The sequence below is a fragment of the Microcaecilia unicolor genome, chromosome 4 (assembly GCF_901765095.1).
Source record: "Microcaecilia unicolor chromosome 4, aMicUni1.1, whole genome shotgun sequence".
Lineage (NCBI taxonomy): Eukaryota > Metazoa > Chordata > Amphibia > Gymnophiona > Siphonopidae > Microcaecilia > Microcaecilia unicolor.
In genome coordinates this window covers 287,937,882-287,957,324 of record NC_044034.1, presented here as the reverse complement: position 1 = coordinate 287,957,324, position 19,443 = coordinate 287,937,882, and the positions used below count along the sequence as shown (strand labels likewise).

Here is a 19,443-nt window from a genome sequence, read left to right as displayed (position 1 = left end):
TACAAATAGAGTTTACTGGGCTATTAAAGCCTCCATTCTCTAAAGTAAGTCACTGTAGTCTGAACATGTTACCCTAATAAAAAGCTTTCAAGGAGAGGCACCTGACGGATCAAGAATTATTGGGAAGCTGTATCACAAATAAATTATTTTTCTCTATCGTTTAATCTGGTGACCTTCGCATAGGCTGATGTGGAGGGGTATTTTCAAAATCCGACTTTGGATGTTTGCCAAAAATGTCCAAAAATCCAGTAGCAAACATAGCCATATTTGAACCTGAAAAAAGTCTTTTTTGTTTGTTTGTTTGAAAATGGCCATTTGCTAGATGTTGTGATCAGTGCATCTATCTTTTTGGACCATTTTTGAAAAACAAATCCAAGTGAAAAACCCACAAAATCAAGCCATTGGGATGTAGAAGGCGCCAGCATTCTTAGTAGACTGGCCACACAGACATCCCAGCAGAGCAGTGGGACACTGCAGTGGACTTGACATGAAAGGTCCAGATACACATCTCACCGCAACCCCTTTATATTGAATGGTAAGCCCTCCAAAACCCACAAAAAACCTACTGTACACCACTACAATAGCCCTTATGCCTATAAGTGTCACCTGTATGTAGGTACATAAGTGTTTTGGTGGGTTTTGGAGGGCTCACACTTTCCAACACAACTGTACCAGTTAGAGTGGGTTATGGGCCTGGGTTCCCTTCTCTACAGTGCACTGCACCGGCCACTAAGCCACTCCAGGGACCTGTTTGCTTCACTAATAGGCCATAGCTGTCATAGAGGCTGGTATGTACTATTTTTTCACATCTTTTGGAGATGGGAGGGAATCAGTGACCGCTGGGGGAGTAAGGGGTCATGTCTTAATCCCTCCGGTGGTCATTTGGGGCACCTTTGTGTGACATAGTCGTTACTAAAACGGGTCTAGCCCAAAACGTCCAAATTTTAGCCCTGTATGTTTTTGCTTTGTTACATTATGGCAGAAAAATGTCCAAGTGTTAGGAACGCCCAAATCCAACCTTCAATATGCCCCCTTGTGATTTGGACGCACTGCAGACTAACTGCATAGAAAAACATCTTAAAACTGTGTTTTGAAAATAGTGGTTTGGATGTTTCGGCAAATCAAACGTCCAACTGCCGCTTTGTGCCAGTTTTTGGACGTTTTTCTGTTTCAAAAGTGAACCCCTTAGAGGGGCATAATCGAAAGGGACGTCCACGTTTTGTTGAAGACATTCTCACAAAATGTCCCGATGGAGGGGCGGGGAAACCCGTATTATCGAAACAAAATAGACGTCCATCTTTCGTTTCGATAATACGATCAGGGATGTCCAAATCTTGAAATTTTGGTCATCCTTAGAGATGGTCGTCCCTAGACTTGGTTGTTTCTGATTTTTAGCGATAATGGAAACCAAGGATGTCCATCTCAGAAACAACCAAATGTAAGCCATTTGGTCGTGGGAGGAGCCAGCATTTCTAGTGCACTGGTCCCTCTGATATGCCAGGAGAGCAACCGGGCACCCTAGGGGCACTGCAGTGAACTTCAGAAATTGTTCCCAGGAACATAGCTCCCTTACCTTGTGTGCTAAGCCCCCCAAACCCACTACCCACAACTGTACACCACTACCATAGCCCTTACAGGTGAAAGGGCATCTATATATGTGTTCAGTGGGTTTGTGATGGGTTTTGGAGGGCTCGCTGTTTCCTCCGCAAACGTAACAGGTAGGGGGGGATGGGTCTGGGTCCGCCTGCCTGAAGTGCACTGCAGTACCCACTAAAACTGTTCCAAGGACCTGCAGACTGCTGTCATGGACCTGAGTATGACATCTGAGGCTGGCATAGAGGCTGGCAAAAAATATTTTGAAAGATATTTTTTGAGGGTGGGAGGGCGGTTAGTGACCACTGGGGGAGTAAGGGGAGGTCATCCCCGATTCTCTCTGGTGGTCATCTGGTCATTTCGGGCACCTTTTTGTGCCTTGGTCGTAAGAAAAACACGACCAGGTAAAGTCGTCCAAGTGCTCATACACCCCCTTGAACTTTGGTCGTCCCTGCGACAGAAAGCAGTTGGGGACATCCAAAATCGGCTTTCCATTATACCGATTTGGACGACCCTGTGAGAAGTAAGCCCATCTTCCGATTTGTGTCGAAAGATGGGCGTCCTTCTCTTTCGAAAATAAGCCTGTTAGTGTCCCAGTTTTGTATACACTCTGATATAGGATTTGCCTTTTTTTAAGTAGACACCTTTTCATTTCCACAAAGACATCCTGTTATCAAATTACCCTCTACAAAGAGTGCAGAGCCTTAAGTGCTGTTCTATTTGAAGGCGACGAAACAGTGTGACAAGGCAGTGGCCGTAGCTAGAAGGTTGTTAGGCTGTATAGAGAGAGGTGTGACCAGCAGAAGAAAGGGGGTGTTGATGCCCCTGTATAAGTCATTGGTGAGGCCCCACCTGGAGTATTGTGTTCAGTTTTGGAGGTCGTATCTTGCTAAGGATGTAAAAAGAATTGAAGCAGTGCAAAGAAAAGCTACGAGAATGGTATGGGATTTGCGTTACAAGACGTATGAGGAGAGACTTGCTGACCTAAACATGTATACTCTGGAGGAAAGGAGAAATAGGGGTGATATGATACAGACGTTCAAATATTTGAAAGGTATTAATCCGCAAACGAACCTTTTCCGGAGATGCGAAGGCGGTAGAACGAGTGGACATGAAATGAGATTGAAGGGGGGCAGACTCAAGAAAAATGTCAGGAAGTATTTTTTCACGGAGAAAGTAGTGGATGCTTGGAATGCCCTCCCGCGGGAGGTGGTGGAAATGAAAACGGTAACGGAATTCAAACATGCGTGGGATAAACATAAAGGAATCCTGTTCAGAAGGAATGGATCCTCAGGAGCTTAGCAGCGCTGGTGGTGGGAGGCGGGGCTGGTGGTTGGGAGGCGGGGATAGTACTGGGCAGATTTAAACGGTCTGTGCCAGAGCCGGTGGTGGAAGGCGGGGCTGGTGGTTGGGAGGCAGGGATAGTGCTGGGCAGACTTATATGGTCTGTGCACTGAAGAGGACAGGTACAAATCAAGGTAGGGTATACACAAAAAGTAGCACAAATGAGTTTGTCTTGTTGGGCAGACTGGATGGACAGTGCAGGTCTTTTTCTGCCATCATCTACTATGTTACTATGTTATATGAGTGCGCATAAGTGCTATAGCTCACAATTGCAAGAGGGGTGTACAGATGGGTGGAGCATGGACAAGACATGAGCAGTCTTCCAGAAACACATGCATACTGTAAGTAGCGTGTGTTGCTTGCCGCACTTAGGTGTGCCCATTTACACCTGCCATTGAACTGGTGTAAATGGGTTTGCCTACATTTGAGCGAGTTGATACAGGTTTACACCAGTATTCTAGAACAGAATCTCAGCACCCAGATGCAATGCAGTAAATGTCTATTCTATAATGGCATCAGGGCACCTACATCTAGGTGCCCCTTATAAAACTACCACCTAAATGTCAGTTCAGTTTTTCCAGTATTGCTTTGATATAAGTAATTTGTGCATTAGATTACTTCATACTTATTGAAACAGAGTAACTGTATGAGTGTATATCATTCACTGTTTTACTACTCAAATACAATTATTTATTTCAGTTTCTCCATGTCTTCACTATTTCAAAATCTCTCGCAAATTCACATCTCTATTCAAGCATTTAAAAAATGTTAAAAGTGTCCAAATCACTTTCAGAGGTAGTAATGGGAGTTGGCTGAGTGGAGCAGAGCTCTAGCCTTAAGACTAAACATATTTAGGTTTGAGGGCTCCAGGAGGTGAATAAACATCATATATTTGGATAATGGGCTTCTGTGGGTGGAGTACAATCGGTAAAAGCCATTAATAGCATGTCTAAGGTGGTTCTCTTCCTATGCACTGTATTTTTGGGGTGGAAGAGGCTGTACAAAAAGTATGTTTTGCAAGATACCTGCTTTTATGACAGCTGCAATTTGGAGTTTACGCTCTGTTTTTCAGAAAAAGCCAAACAGCATTTGGGTGACTCGAAACCTTGCTGTTTTATCCATCGGGTACCTATGGAAATCACTCCTGAATTTCTGTGTACATCAAGCAGTGGCGTACCAAGGGGGGGGGGCGGTGGGGGCGGTCCGCCCCGGGTGCATGCCGCTGGGGGGGGGGGGGGGGCCGCAGCGCATTCCTGTCTGCTCCCAGTTCGCTTCGATCGCTAAATTCTCTCATTCGCTGCAGCTCCCTCCTTCTGCCCCGGAACAGGTTACTTCCTGTTCCTGGGCAGAGGGAGGGAGCTGCAGCGAACGAGAGAATTTAGCGAGCGTAGCGAACTGGGAGCAGACAGGTGCACGCTGCGGCACCCCCCCGCAGCGGCGTGCACCTGGGGGGGGTGTCATTTCGCGGGGTGGGCGCACTGCACCCGGGGGGGGGGCGCATCGGCGATCCGCCCCGGGTGCCGTCGAGGCTAGGAATGCCACTGACATCAAGTCTGCTGTCTAAACCCAAACCTATCTCCCAGCCCCATCCTCAGGCTGCTTGAACATAAGAACATAAGAGTAGCCAAACTGGGTCAGACCAATGGTCCATCTAGCCCAGTATCCTGCTTCCAACAGTGGCCAAGCCAGGTCACAAGTACCTGGCAGGAAACCCAAATCGTGGCAACATTTCATGCTACAAATCCCAGGGCAAGCAGTAGCTTCCCCATGTCTGTCTCAGTATCAGACTATGAACTTTTCCTCCAGGAACTTGTCCAAACCTTTTTTTAAACCCATATACGCTAACCACTGTTAGCGTATCTGGGTTTGAGATTTCCTCCATGTGTTTAGAAGGTTTAGCACACCCCTAGATTCATGGCTACAGAATAAGAAGCATTTAGAAGGCATTCAAAGGGCAAGTGTAGAGTCCTATGCTTCAATGGTATAGCCATTATCTACAAACCCGAATTCACCATCACAATCACGGGTGAATCTACCTCGCCACAACTTGAAATTGCATCGACAAGAATTAATCATCCAAACCTAATAGGACATCTTAACACAATCCTATTCTATAGGCCACCAGGAAAATGGCAAGACTCCCAAGCACAACTCATGGATTTCATCTCGAACTCCTGCGTATCTGCCTCAAACATCCTTATACTAGGAGACATCAACCTACACCTAGAAGATGACACCTCACCAAGCACACGAGAATGCAAAGAATTCCTAAAACTCTGGGATCTGCAAGTACCCAACACGCAACCAACACACAAAAAAGGACACACACTTGATATCATAACAAACAAATTCGAACCGGACTCAACTATCATACTCACTGACACAAGATGGACACCTACATTATGGTCAGACCACCATAAAGCAAATGTCTCTCTTTGCTGGCGAAAAACACACATAAACACAATCAATAAACAGGAGCGAACAACATACACAACGAGAGGAAAAATAGACCCCACAATATTCTGGCAACAGATCTACCAGAACGAATGGTCAACAAACGCTGACACCATCCAATTCCTCCAAGAATGGGATGATCTATGTACAACAACATTAGACAAAATCGCCCCAATCCAAACCAGAACATCACACAGGAAAAAAGCAAATCCATGGTTCACCGAAGAGCTGAAAAAAATTAAAACACAAGTCAGGAAACTAGAACGAGAATGGAACAAAAAGAGAGACGAACAAACACAAAACGCCTGGAAATTACTTCGGAGAAAATACAAATACACCATAAAACAGACCAAAAGACTACATTACAAAACAATAATAGGACCAAACTACAAAGACACACATAAACTCTTCAACCTTGTGAACAAACTGTTAGCCACCACACCAGTCACAAACAATGGCAAAAATATACCAGATGTGGACAACCTTGCGAAATACGTCAAGGAGAAAATTATACAACTACGACTCAAAATACCCGTTAGCCCTATTGAGTACGCCACACTTTTAGATTGTCTAGATCCAGAAGAAGGAACACACCCAGCAGACAGAACATGGACCGAATTCGAAATACTATCAGAAAACCTCATCTCTGAAACTCTCAAAAGATATGCCAAATCCCAATGCAAACTAGACACATGCCCAAATAACCTCATGAAATCTGCTCCTCAACAATTCATAATAGACCTAACGAACCATGTGAACTTCATGCTACAAAACGGACTTTTCCCAAAAGAAAAAGGAAAAATCTTACTCACCCCAATTCCTAAAGATACAAACAAAAGCACGAGTGAATTAACCAACTACAGGCCAGTAGCATCCATACCACTAATAACCAAAATGACCGAAGGAATGGTAACTAATCAACTCACAAACTATCTAAACAAACACTCAATACTGCATGATGCCCAATCAGGATTCCGGTCGAATCATAGCACAGAAACAGTATTAGTCACCCTTATGACCAAATTTAAACAAATAATTGCGACTGGCAACAACATACTCCTCCTACAATTTGACATGTCAAGTGCCTTCAATATGGTTGACCACGGAATCCTATTACACATACTCGAATACTTTGGCATTGGAGAAAATGTCCTGAATTGGTTCAAGGGGTTCCTAACCCAACGTTCGTACCAAGTCACATCAAATTCGACCACGTCTATGGCATGGACACCTGAATGTGGAGTACCACAAGGATCACCTCTCTCACCAACCATTTTCAACCTAATGATGATCCCTCTGGCAAAACTCCTATCAAACCATAACCTCAACCCATATATCTATGCTGATGATGTGACAATATACATCCCTTTCAAACAAGACATTAACAAAATCTTCAACGAAATCAATCAAAGCCTACACATCATGAACACATGGGCAGATGCATTTCATCTGAAATTAAATGCAGAAAAAACTCAATGCCTGATACTCACCTCCCAATACAACACAAAGGAATTTACCACTTTAAACACACCAAACCTAAACCTTCAAATTTCAGAAACGCTAAAAATCCTTGGAGTCACTATCGACCGCCATCTAACGCTCGAAAATCACGCAAACAATACAACTAAAAAGATGTTTTACTGCATGTGGAAACTGAAAAGGATAAGACCATTCTTCCCAAGATCCGTCTTTCGCAGCCTAGTACAATCCCTCGTATTCAGCCATCTGGATTACTGCAACTCACTATACACAGGTTGCAAAGAGCAAACACTGAGGAAACTTCAAACAGCCCAAAATACGGCAGCCAGACTCATCTTTGGAAAGCCAAAATACGAAAGTGCAAAACCACTACGAGAGGAACTGCACTGGCTTCCACTCAAAGAACGCGTCACTTTTAAAGTATGCACATTAGTCCACAAAATCATTCACGGCGAAGCCCCAGCCTACATGTCTGAGTTAATAGACTTACCACCCAGAAACGCCAAAAGATCATCCCGAACCTTCCTCAACCTCCACTTCCCCAATTGCAAGGGCTTGAAATACAAGACGCTACACGCATCAACCTTTTCTCACATGAGCACACAGTTTTGGAATACACTGCCGCGCAACTTAAGAACGATCCACGAGCTAGCTTCCTTCTGCAGATCACTGAAGACCCATCTTTTTGAAAACATTTACGGAAAGAGCCAAAACACATAAAGTCCTCACTCACTGTTCACTAATGCATCATACATCCACTTCTAAACTCTCATCCCCCGTAATCTCACATCACTCATACCTACTCACAGAAATATGCATACCATATGTCTTTATGCCTTATTATCGCCCTTTAAGCTCTCATTGTCTCCTTCCAATGTTTCAATGTTTGTGTTCCATTGTTACATTCTTTAATGACACTTCGATTGTCTCGCATATCTCTGCACAATGTAATCCATAACCAATTTGTAACAAACTGTATTTCCATCATTCATCTCATATTGTAAGCCACCTGAACCCGCAAAAAGGTGGGAAAATGTGGGATACAAATGCAATAAATAAATAAAACTGCAAAGGCAGTACTCAGGTAGCTCAGCTCTTGCCACCAGTGTTTCTAGGAGCTGCTAACAAGTACACACCAATTCATGGTTGAATTTTGAGTATGGATCTTGGATTCCTGTGAATTCTCTGGGACTTCCATACAGGTTCAGAAAACTGGGCCCAAAGCATGGCAGAAATCCAGGAAAATCCCCTGAAAAGAGAGAAACAGAGACCAAAAGAGTGTGATCAAAGGAGGGAAACAAAGAGAAAAAAAAGGAAGGAGGAAGAAGAGAGGAAGTGGTCAGATAAAGAGAGAATAAGGGGTCCAATGTTCAAGAAGGTTTAACTAGGCAGGAGAGAGCTTGGGCACAGCTGGCACTTAACCAGTTAGCGGTGGTATTCAATCTGCTAATCAGTTAAGTAGGCACATAAAGTTAAGATAGCAAAGTGAGGAAATTGAGAAGCAAAAAGGCTGTCCTAACTTTAACCAAGCTATCTAGGCATCTGTCAGTGACGAGTTAACTTCCGGCACTGAATATCTGAACTTAATTTGGCCCACATCTTATTGGTGGCTTAAAAAACACTGACTTCTACTAGTTGAATATTGGGCCCAAGTTTTCTTGAATCAGAGGCTAAGGAGAGAGAGATGCCAGAGGAACTGCTATTTCAATGGGTACTAAGGAATAGATTTTACCTTCAATTTCTGTTCCTGTGGAAGACACTTGAGAGAGGCTTAGAAATGTGGTTCCAAGGGCTTCATTCCCTGACCGATTCCTGAAAGAGTTAGGTGAAAGAGAAAGGAGGGACAGATATACTTTCAAAACAAATAAAGCTTTGAAACATTAAACAGGTAGGCAAAAGTTATTACCATCACTAATTTTTCTCTTTCACCTGTCAGAATTGCTCTTCCCTAATGTAAAGCCTGAATTCTATACTGTTCCCATTTGATCCTTAACATGATTCTGCCTGACTCAGGGCCGTGCCAACACGATAAGCGAGGTAAGCATGGCAGGAGGGCGCCATCCTCTGGGGGGGCGCCCCACCGCACCATGCTTACCTCGCCCTCTTCTCCCCAGATCCTTTTCCTTTTTTTTTGTTTAAATTTACCTCTGTCCGGCGGCAGCGTAGCGTTAGTGAGGAGGCGGCGCTCCCCCGCCCCGACGTGTCAGTCTTCCCTTCGCTCAGTTCCGCCTTCTTCAGACATCAGAAATGACGTCAGAAGAAGGCGGGACACTGAGCGAAGGGAAGACTGACACATCGGGGCGGGGGAGCGCCGCCTCCTTCTTACTAACGCTACGCTGCCGCCGGACAGAGGTAAATTTAAACAAAAAAAAAGGAAAAGGATCTGGGGAGAAGAGGGCAGGTAGTGTAGTGATCGTTTTCGCGGGGGGGGGGGGGGGGGGCAGGCCGGCCAACTGCAGGGGGGCACCGGAGATCCTAGGCACGGCCCTGGCCTGACTGATTATTTTTGGACTCTGGTGTGATTTTGGTCCTCTGACCCTTGACACATCCCTGATATATTTTCATTTTGCTAATTCTAAAGCTAAACCTGTTCCTGGGGAAGAAAGGATATCATCCCAGAAGTCAACAGTTTCACAAGTGAACTCTGAAGGGAGATGGCTTAAAATCTCCCAAAATCTGTTAATTCCGATTAATTTTAACTGCTGGAGCAAGATCTAGTCCCAGGAAAACAGCAAGGTCAGTGAAAATCTTTGTGGTTATCTTACAACCTTTTTTAAACGAGCAACAAGAAGTCGATGGGAGCAGCACATGGGGCACAGATCAGGCCTTGGGCAACGAAGCTGACTCGGTGTCGGATGCCATGAGCAATAGTGATTCAGGTGGTTGAGTTACTTTTTTGTATAGAATATATATGTATCCAAAATGGGCACATATGGCAGGAGTGATTAACTCTAGAGTATGCCATAAGTGTGCCGACACAGAAGGTACATGCCTCTACAGTATCTGGGAATGCACTGGAGTGATGTCTCTGAAAGCGAGTATTTCAGTTTCTACCTACTATACCAAACATACAACTATGTCCCAGTGCAGAGGTGTGCTTCTTATACAGGCATGATAGACTCCCATTGGGCAGTGGCACTAATGTTTTATTGGTTCATAAGGTATGCTTGAGTGAAGTGATGTGCACTGATTAAGTGGATGGGAGCTGAGCCACCTACACTTGAAACTCTGAAAAAAGCAAATGAGTGAGTCTAACAAAGAAAAGGTGGATACTTGGTAATGTGGGAGTGGGGCGGGAGGAGGACGAAATTGTTTGTCATGTTAGATAGTTGTATTTATTGAAACTGGAAGCTGTTTATTTACAATAAAATGAAAGATTGAATCTAAAATTATTCTTGAGCCTCTGACCTATGGTTGCCAACACTGAGGGAAAATAACTGCCCCATGCACATCTTTTCCCGTCCCTCTTCATCAACCCCATTCCAGCATTCACTGCCTCATCTCCCCAACAGTGTTCCTTCCTTGTTCCCTTAGCATTCACCTTCTCACCTCCTTATCCTCTCGCACTTCTTCCAGCCATTTACCCCAACCATATTTCCTCTTCTCCCCACCTCTTCTCTCTTCATCTCACCCACTTTAATGTTTAATGAATTTGATAAAGTGCCTTTCAAATGAGAACATCCTTCAATATTGAATTCCTCCTTGACCTTTCCCTTCCCTATCGTCATCCCCAGTTTGCTTGGTGCTAGATAGTGGCTGTTACTTCTTTGTCCTCCTCTATCTGCTGCAGTCAGAATGTTATTTGGAGTCTCCTCTCTGGGACCAGATGACTGCAACCCTTCCCCCTCCTGACCCTGAAGCAACAGACAGCACATGAGGGGACGATTAGGAAGGACTGTGGAGAGCACAGGAGCTCTTCTGTGCCTATCTTTTTTCTTGCACATATCCTAGGAGAGGTAAAAGGAAGCAGGGGAATGGTCAGCTCTGTGAGATGCTTCCTCCCACCTCTGATTAGGGAGTCCAACCAATTACCAGCTTTTATATTATTTGCTGGTATTAAACTTGTGCTAGCAGCCAAGCTGGACAAATACAAACTTGTCAGGCTGCCTGAATACCATCTAATTGGCAAGGCTACTCTCATGCCTCTCTGATCCTTCCTGTTCATTCCCACTCGCCTTTCACAAGTGAACATTATTTTACCATGAGCAGTTATGGGTCCTCTGCTTACCAGTCAAGGACGGTCAACTTAATTTTATCACACATGGAAGGGAACTGTAATACAAAGAATCAGAGGTTAGAGAACTGCAATGTGCCTGACAAAAAAGTGAAAAGACACTAAAATCCAAAGGTTACACCAGGGTTGTGGAGTTAGAGTCGGAAGCAATTTTAGATAGAGTCGGATTTGGTAAAAATGTACTAACTCTGACTCCAGCTTCAAAATAAAAACTTATAGCATTATAATATATGGCAAATTTATCATTTTATATCTTTGTCCTGGTTCTAAAGTTATATTTACCAGTACTTTAGATCCAGAACAAAGAATTTAAAACCTAATTTTAGTAGGAGTTGAAGCTTGAGTCGGAGTCAGAGTCAGACAATAGAAAAATAGAGGAGTCAAAGTAGAAAGTTTGGTGAACTGACTCCACAGCCCAGGGTTCCACACATAGATACAACAGTGAAAAATAAATACCAGAGAACACTGCAATTAAAGGGATGAAAAGTTATAAATGAGGGTTGTAATTGAAAGGTGTGATGGACAGAGAGGAGAAAATCAGCATTTTGTTTATATTACAGACATGAAGTGGTAGATATCAGTTAAGTGAAGGTGCAGATTTTTGGTGGAAAGTGTGTATGTGAAAGATATTATGATGTCATTCAGTCTTTACCTGCAACCATCATACTGGGGCAGAGTATTTATTTTATCTTTTAAAAAATCTACCTCGCTTACATGTGAGAATATAGGGGTAGAATGTTGTAGTTTTAAAATATTGAGCTCCATTTTATAAGTCACCAGCCCAGGAAAAGGATCACCACCCGGATCTAGGAATCACCTTGGACAATATACCGAAAGCCTCAGCTGTGTGTGGGAGCAGTCAAAAAGCCAACAGAATGTTAGGACTCGTTAGGAAAAGAATGGAGAATATGGAAAATTTGATAATATCTCTATATTGCTCCATGGTGTGATCACATCTTGAGTATTGTGTGCAATTCTGGTCAAAATCAGACAACAAAACAGGAAAAAGCTTCTATGTATGTACAACATTAGTCCAAAAGAAGTATAGGATGACACAAATGACAATCAACCGTGGGGATGAAGTCAGGAAATCTTTATGAGAAGCACCAGCATTGCAGACCTGACATGAACCGTGTTTTGGTGGGCACAGCCTACAGCCACCTGCTTTAGGGGTCAGAAATCTTGCTACATAAAACATAGAATCAAACAATAAGTGAATGTATAATTAACTAATGAAATAAATACATATTCATAAAATCAAAATCATGTCTACTAAAAAAGAAATTGCTGAAAGAATTGCATCTATTGAATAAAATATGGAAACTACATATAAAACAAACATTAGCAATCTAGCTGTATATAAAAGCAGTGTGTCATGAGAAAAGTTTAAACTTTAAAACTGTTTGGAATGAATAGATCACACTTATTAGCAGTTTCCTTTTTAGTAGACATGAATTTGATTTTATAAATATTTATTTATTTCATGAGTTAATTATACATTCACTTATTGTTTGATTCTATGTTTTATTTAGCAAGATTTGTGACCCCTGAAGCAGGTGGCTGCACCCACCGAAACATGGCCTGTGTTGGGCCTGCATTGCTGATGCTTCTAATAAAGATTTCCTGATTTCATCCCCACAGCTGATCGTCATTTGTGCAATTCTGGTCACCACATCTCTAAAAAGATACAGTGGAGTAGAAAATGTACAGGAAAGGGAGATCAAATTGATAAATGGGATCAAACAACTCCCCTATGAGGAAAGACTAAAGAGGGTAGAACTCTTCAGCATGGAGAACAGGTGACTGAGGAAATATGATAAAGGTCTATAAAATTATAAGTAGATTGAAGCAGGTAAACGTGAATCAGTTGTTACTATTTCAGAAAGTAAGAGAGCTAGGAGACACTCCTTGACTTTACTAAGTAGCACATTTAAAACAAGTCAGAAAAAATATTTTTTCAACCAATGCACAATTACGTTTTGAAATTTATAACCAGGTATGTGAGAAAAGAAGTTAACATAGCTCGGTTTTAAAAAGGGTTGGACAAGTTCCTGAAAGAAAAGTCCATAACTGTTTCAGGCTATGCAATGTCTTTGTATGTTTACAATGTTTCAGGCTATGAGGTGCCTTTGTAATGTTATCAGCCAATAAAAAAACTGTTCTTTAGATCTACTAAGTTTGTGATATCTGTAATACTTTTCAACATATACGTCATAGTTATTGAGCTTATTTGATTCTTCAGAATCAATCCACGCTCAATCCATTGTCAAATTTTCATGCTGTCAGAAGCTTAAATACATGGAATATTGTTTGGTTTATCTCATCATTTTAAAAACTGATAAAATTTAATAATGAGAGCACAACAAATTGAAAGCAGGTCTCTGGTGATAAATTTCAGTTGGTAAAAATGAGAATCCTTGGTTAGATTGATGAGGCTGCTCTTTGACTTACAGGTTGTATCTACTCAGGGGTCAATATTCAAAGCAATTTAAATGGCCAGAAGAAGATTCTGGCTGTTTAAATCGCTTATGCAAGGCTACCCAGGGAAATTCAGTGGCACTTAACCGGATAGTGTCACTGAATACCCGCTCTAACTGCTTATGCCAAAACTGGCTAGTTTGTAGGTGGTCTGGGGCAGAGAGTTAGGCTGGAGTGGAAACATAGCCAGTTAGCAGAAATTTTCAGTCCGCTAACTGTATAAGGAACCGCATAAAGTTAGGACAGCAAAACAGCTCTTAACTTTATGTGGCAAGTTAACCAGTCACCGAATATCTGCCAGTGCTTGGTGGTCATATCCAGATATTCAATGCTGTGAGCTGTCAGTGCCCTGGCATTGATGGCCTGGGGTTCATTCAGCCCCGCAGCCTGAAGTGGCTTACCAGCCACTTACTGCTGTGAGTTGAATATCCACCCCTCGGGTTTCTAATTAATAATTACATTATTAAAACCATATTCAGGTATTGCACAGCATTTAAGATCAAGAGCTGACATTTTAGGCAGTGATGGTAACATTTTCTTGAGCCCTGATTTTGTTGCAGTTACATTTTTCAGTGGAGTCTCTTTAAAGACCATTTGTGTCCCATGAAGATAGGTTGTCCTATCAGACCAGTCCAGGCCAATGGGTTGTGTCCATCTACCAGCAGATGGATACAGAGAATGAAAATAATTCTCATGTGATTCACCCATTAAGGGTATTGTGCTGCATAGAATGCTCAGTATTTCAAATAGTCAAGCAATGGTGCTCAAAATTCTCCTGGTGGCTATTATTGAAACTTTGAGACCAAATGTCTCAATCCGGTCAGAACCTTACCAGCCTTTGCAGCATATATTCTACTGAAATGCAGATATTTCACTGAGTCAGAAGACATGTGACATAGGTTAGGAAACTTGAAAGTAGAATCAGTGATATCTGAAAAATATAGCTTGTAACTAAAAGAAAATTAATCAGCCAGGTAGGGATTCTGAACTAGTCTGATAGGACTAAAGGAAAAAAAGTTATCAAGTAAGACATAGTAGATGATGATGGCAGAAAAAGACCTGCACGGTCCATCCAGTCTGCCCAAGAAGATAAATTCATATGTGCTACTTTTTTTATTTGTACTGTCCTCTTCATTGCACAGACCGTATAAGTCTGGCCAGCCCTATCCCCGCCTCCCAACCACCAGCTCTGGAACAGACCGTATAAGTCTGCCCAGCACTATCCCTGCCACCCACCACCGGCTCTGGCACAGACCGTATAAGTCTGCCCAGCACTATCCCCGCCGCCCAACCACCAGCCCCGGCACAGACCTTATAAGTCTGCCCAGCACTAGTCCCGCCTCCCAACCACCAGCCCCAGAACAGACCGTATATGTCTGCCCACACTAGCCCCGCCTCCCAACCACCAGCTCTGCCACCCATTCTAGGCTAAGCTCCTGAGGATCCCTTTCTTCTGCACAGGATTCCTTTATGTTTATCCCATGCATTTTTGAATTCCGTTACCGTTTTCATCTCCACTTTTTCTTCCATAACATCCTATCAGACCAATTGGGATGTAGCAAAGCAGTGTCCCCAAAATAGGGTGGGACTAAAAGATTGAAAACTCAAAAGAGAAATAAACTGGAATAGACTTAGAAATCCTTCCCAGCAAAACTCAGTAGAAAGAACCAAGACCAATCAGAAGGATTCTGGAAAGAAAGGATATGGAAGAAGAGAAGGAAGTGAGTCACATGATAAGTAGAAAAACAGAAAATAGCTTTGATAGACAATGGAAGAGATGCATATAGCAAGAAATAAACCCAACTGGCAATTTTTCTTGAATGGGTCTTTGAAGGCAACAGATTAAGACCAAAGCACATCTATCTATTTATTTATTTATTTACTAAGAACATTTATAACCCACACAATCCATAGAGCTCTTGGTGGCTGACAACAAGCACATTCACAGAGATGAAATGATATGGCATTGCAAAAACCAAAACCATCATATAAAATATCACATCAAGGAATCCTCACACAGTCAGCAAACTAACATTAACTACATATTACACACACATTTACCTGAGCCGATAGGACTCATATCTGTTCAGAGGCATGCAGGTCACCAAATGCCTCTGAGAATAACAATACCTTTAGCTCCTGCCTAAATTGATCCAAGGCCTTCAAAGACTTTATATACATAGATAATTCATTCCACAACTTAGGCCCCCAAACTTTAAAAGAAGACTTGCGATATTCATTAAGCTTGACAACCTGATAAGATGGCACCTCTAAAAGGTTAGCACTAGAAGATTTCAAAGCTTTTGCAAGGTAGTTCGTATGCAAAGTAGAGGAAATAACAGGAGAAACCAGATTATTCCTTACTTTGAACACTAATAATAAAGTTTTAAAAGTGATTCTTTGTTTAGAAGGGAGCCAATGCAAAGCTTTTAAAATAGGAGTAACATGCATATAAAACAGGAATATCCAAAAAGGACTCTGGCTGCAGCATTTTGAGCAACTTGCAAGGTTCTTAAAATATTCGCACACAAGCCCAGAAGTAGACCATTACAGTAATCAATGCATAGGATACCTATACTCTGAAAAATTAAACAGAAGTTTGAGAAGGTAAGACGATCTCGCAGCCACCTAGTCAACCTTAGCCTGTAAAATACGTGTTTAATCACTTTCTGAACATGCATCTATGAAGGGAATATTGTAACTACAATAGAAGTCCTGGAGGAGTTGAATATCCAGAGAACGAAATATAAGAAGAAAGCTATGAGTTGAAAATCCATTGTGCTTCTCCCATCTACATCTGTGACAACCAGAAAAATCAAGAAGCAAATTGAAGAATCACCCTTCACTGAGAATAAAGAAGGGAGACAAATGGGGTCTAAATAGCATGGCTATTGACTGACATGGTGCCAAAGAATGAACTATTCGGACATGAAAATCCAAATGTCATCATATGAGTAAAAAGAGAGCATAAGAGCCCTGAGACATGCCACAAAATTTGAGACACTCAAATAGTACAACCAAGAATGGGAGCCTATTAGGCTCATAATAAAAGCACAATATCAGAGACTTCCTGAAGTTGTCTAACAGTGGTGGCTAATGCCAGTGCTATTGACTTAGTTGTGCTAAACAGCTAGAATGTAGAACAGCACAAAGTAGGTGATTTATCTAGCCTGAGTCATATGGGTGACCAGCAAAACTGTACTAAATAGATGAGGCACATAGCTACCAAAACCAAAGAAGATAGTCTACTGACAAAGCCAAGCACCATAAGCAAATGCATCAAGAGATGTTATACATGTAGCCGTGGTAGCTGGAGCTATAGATGTGGCTGTCAATACTGGAGACGTCAATGCCACCACTATAGCAGTAGTTATAGAAGCGAGTATGCAGCTGTATTCGTATAGGCATCCTCAGTAGTTGATGTCATGTGGAGGGGCATAATCGAAAGGGGCGCCCAAGTTTTCCTGAGGATGTCCTCGCAGAACGTCCCGGCAAAGGGGCGGGGAAACCTGTATTATTGAAACAAGATGGGCGCCCATCTTTCATTTCGATAATACGGTCGGGGACGGCCAAATTGCGAAATTTAGGTCGACCTTAGAGATGGTCGTCCTTAGAGATGGTCATTCACCATTTTTCGCCCATAATGGAAACCAAGGACGCCCATCTCAGAAACGACCAAATCCAAGCCATTTGGTCATGGGAGGAGCCAGCATTCATAATGCACTGGTCCCCCTGACATGCCAGGACACCAACCGGGCACTCTAGGGGGCACTGCAGTGGACTTCACAAATTGCTCCCAGGTGCATAGCTCCCTTACCTTGGGTGCTGAGTCCCCCAACCCCCACCAAAACCCACTACCCACAACTGTACACCAGTACAATAGCCCTTACGGGTGAAGGGGGGCACCTGGATGTGGGTACAGTGGGTTTCTGGTGGGTTTAGAAGGGCTCACATTTACCACCACAAGTGTAACAGGTAGGAAGGGGGATGGGCCTGGGTCCTCCTGCCTAAAGTGCACTGCACCCACTAAAACTGCTACAGGTACCTGCATACTGCTGTGATGGCGCTGGGTATGACATTTTAGGCTGGCATATAGGCTCGCAAAAAATATTTTAAAAGTTTTTTTTTAGGGTGGGAGGTGGCTTATGTCCACGGGGGGAGTAAGGGGAGGTCATCCCCAATTCCCTCTCATGGTCATCTGGTCAGTTCGGGCACCTTTTTGAGGCTTGGTCGTAAAAAAAATGGACCAAATAAAGTCGCCCAAGTGCTCGTCAGGGACGCCCTTCTTTTTTCCATTATGGGTCGAGGATCCCCATGTGTTAGGCACACCCCAGTCCCGCCATCGCTACGTTTCCGACACGCCCCCTTGAACTTTGATCGTCCCCGCGACGGAAAGCAGTTGACACCCAAAATTGGCTTTCGATTATGCCGATTTGGGCACCCCTGGGAGAAGGATGCCCATCTCCCGATTTGTGTCGAAAGATAGGTGCCCTTCTCTTTCGAAAATAAGCCTGATAGTGATCCATGGCAGCTGTGATATCTGGTGTGATAGAGGAACTGCAGCAGCTAGTGTAATACTGGTAGGTACAATGACTGGAGTAACACTATTGGTTGTGGTAGATGAAGTTATACAGATGCTACAGTGGCTGGTGTCATACAGGCAGCTGTGGCGACTGGTGACAGAGACAGCTGCAATAACTGGAGCCATACAGGCGGCAGAGTGGTAGAAGTAGCTGTGGTAACTGGCATAATACAGGTGCTCACTGTATGAGAAACCAGACACTTGCTTGCTGCAGCTGAAGCCATATCTACAGATACTGCATGTAACATGATAGCTATGGCAAGTGTGTGGATGCTGCATCTGCTACACTACTTATGGGTAGTGCAGCTGAGATCATACAATCTACTGTTGCCTGGGAAGCCACACAAATGTGCATCTAATGTCCCCAATAGGCAGCTTTGCAACTGTGCCATATACACAGCTTCCATAACCGAGCCATACAGACAACTGATGGAACTGTGCTATACTGGTAGCCAGTGCACATATAGGATGTCAGAGCAGCTGTGCTACATAGCTGGCTACTAGAACAGCACTATATAGCTGACTTAGAACACTACAAAATGTAGACGACTGCTGAAGGTATTTCAGCAGTCGCTATTTCAGCCGCACAACGCAGCTGATTGTGCAACTGTATAAGACAGATGGTGGTCGCATCTATGAAATACTGGTATTGTGCAACCAAGCTGGTTGTTATAGGGATGGAAAATAGGCAGCTGCTTAAGCTGAGTAGTACTGGCAGTTGTTGCAACTATGGAAATGGCCCAGTTGTTGTAGCTAAGCAAAACAGACAACTGTTACAACTATACAAAAGAAGTGGTAGTAGTAGGAGCTACACAGGTAGATGTTGCAGGAAAGCTAGATTAGCAGCTGCATAGTATAGCAATACAGGTGGTTGCTGCTACTGGGAAGAAACCCAAAGAAGTGCTGCAATTGTGCAATACAGGTGGTTACTACTACCAGGAAGAAACCTAAAGGGGTACTGCAATTGTGCAATATAGGTGGCTGCTGCCACCATACAAACAAGTAGCCAGTGCCACTGTGCAACCAAAATGGTTGCTGCAAATGTGCCACGTAAATGGCCAGCACTACTGTGCAACCAAAGATAGTTGCTGCATTATGGTCTGCTCAATATTAGAAAGACAAAATCATAAAGGGTAGGGGTAGGGCACTAACATATGAGTACTCAAGCACAAACAGAAAATTGAACCTTAAAATAGGAGAGAGAAAGAGATGCTGGACCTTAGGGTGGGAAGAGAAGCAGAGGGAAGAGAGAGCAAGAGATCTTGGACCTAGGCAGGGG

At 43.1% G+C, this 19,443-nt stretch overlaps 1 protein-coding gene across 1 annotated transcript in view; it reads right to left on the bottom strand.

The window, feature by feature from the left end:
* The window catches only part of FER1L5 (fer-1 like family member 5), a 382,389-nt gene that overhangs the window by 290,116 nt on the left and 72,830 nt on the right, over window positions 1–19,443 (bottom strand). The window contains 3 exon segments of the mRNA XM_030202486.1: window positions 8,007–8,119; window positions 8,603–8,682; window positions 11,099–11,142. Coding sequence (XP_030058346.1) covers window positions 8,007–8,119; window positions 8,603–8,682; window positions 11,099–11,142 — 237 coding nt within the window.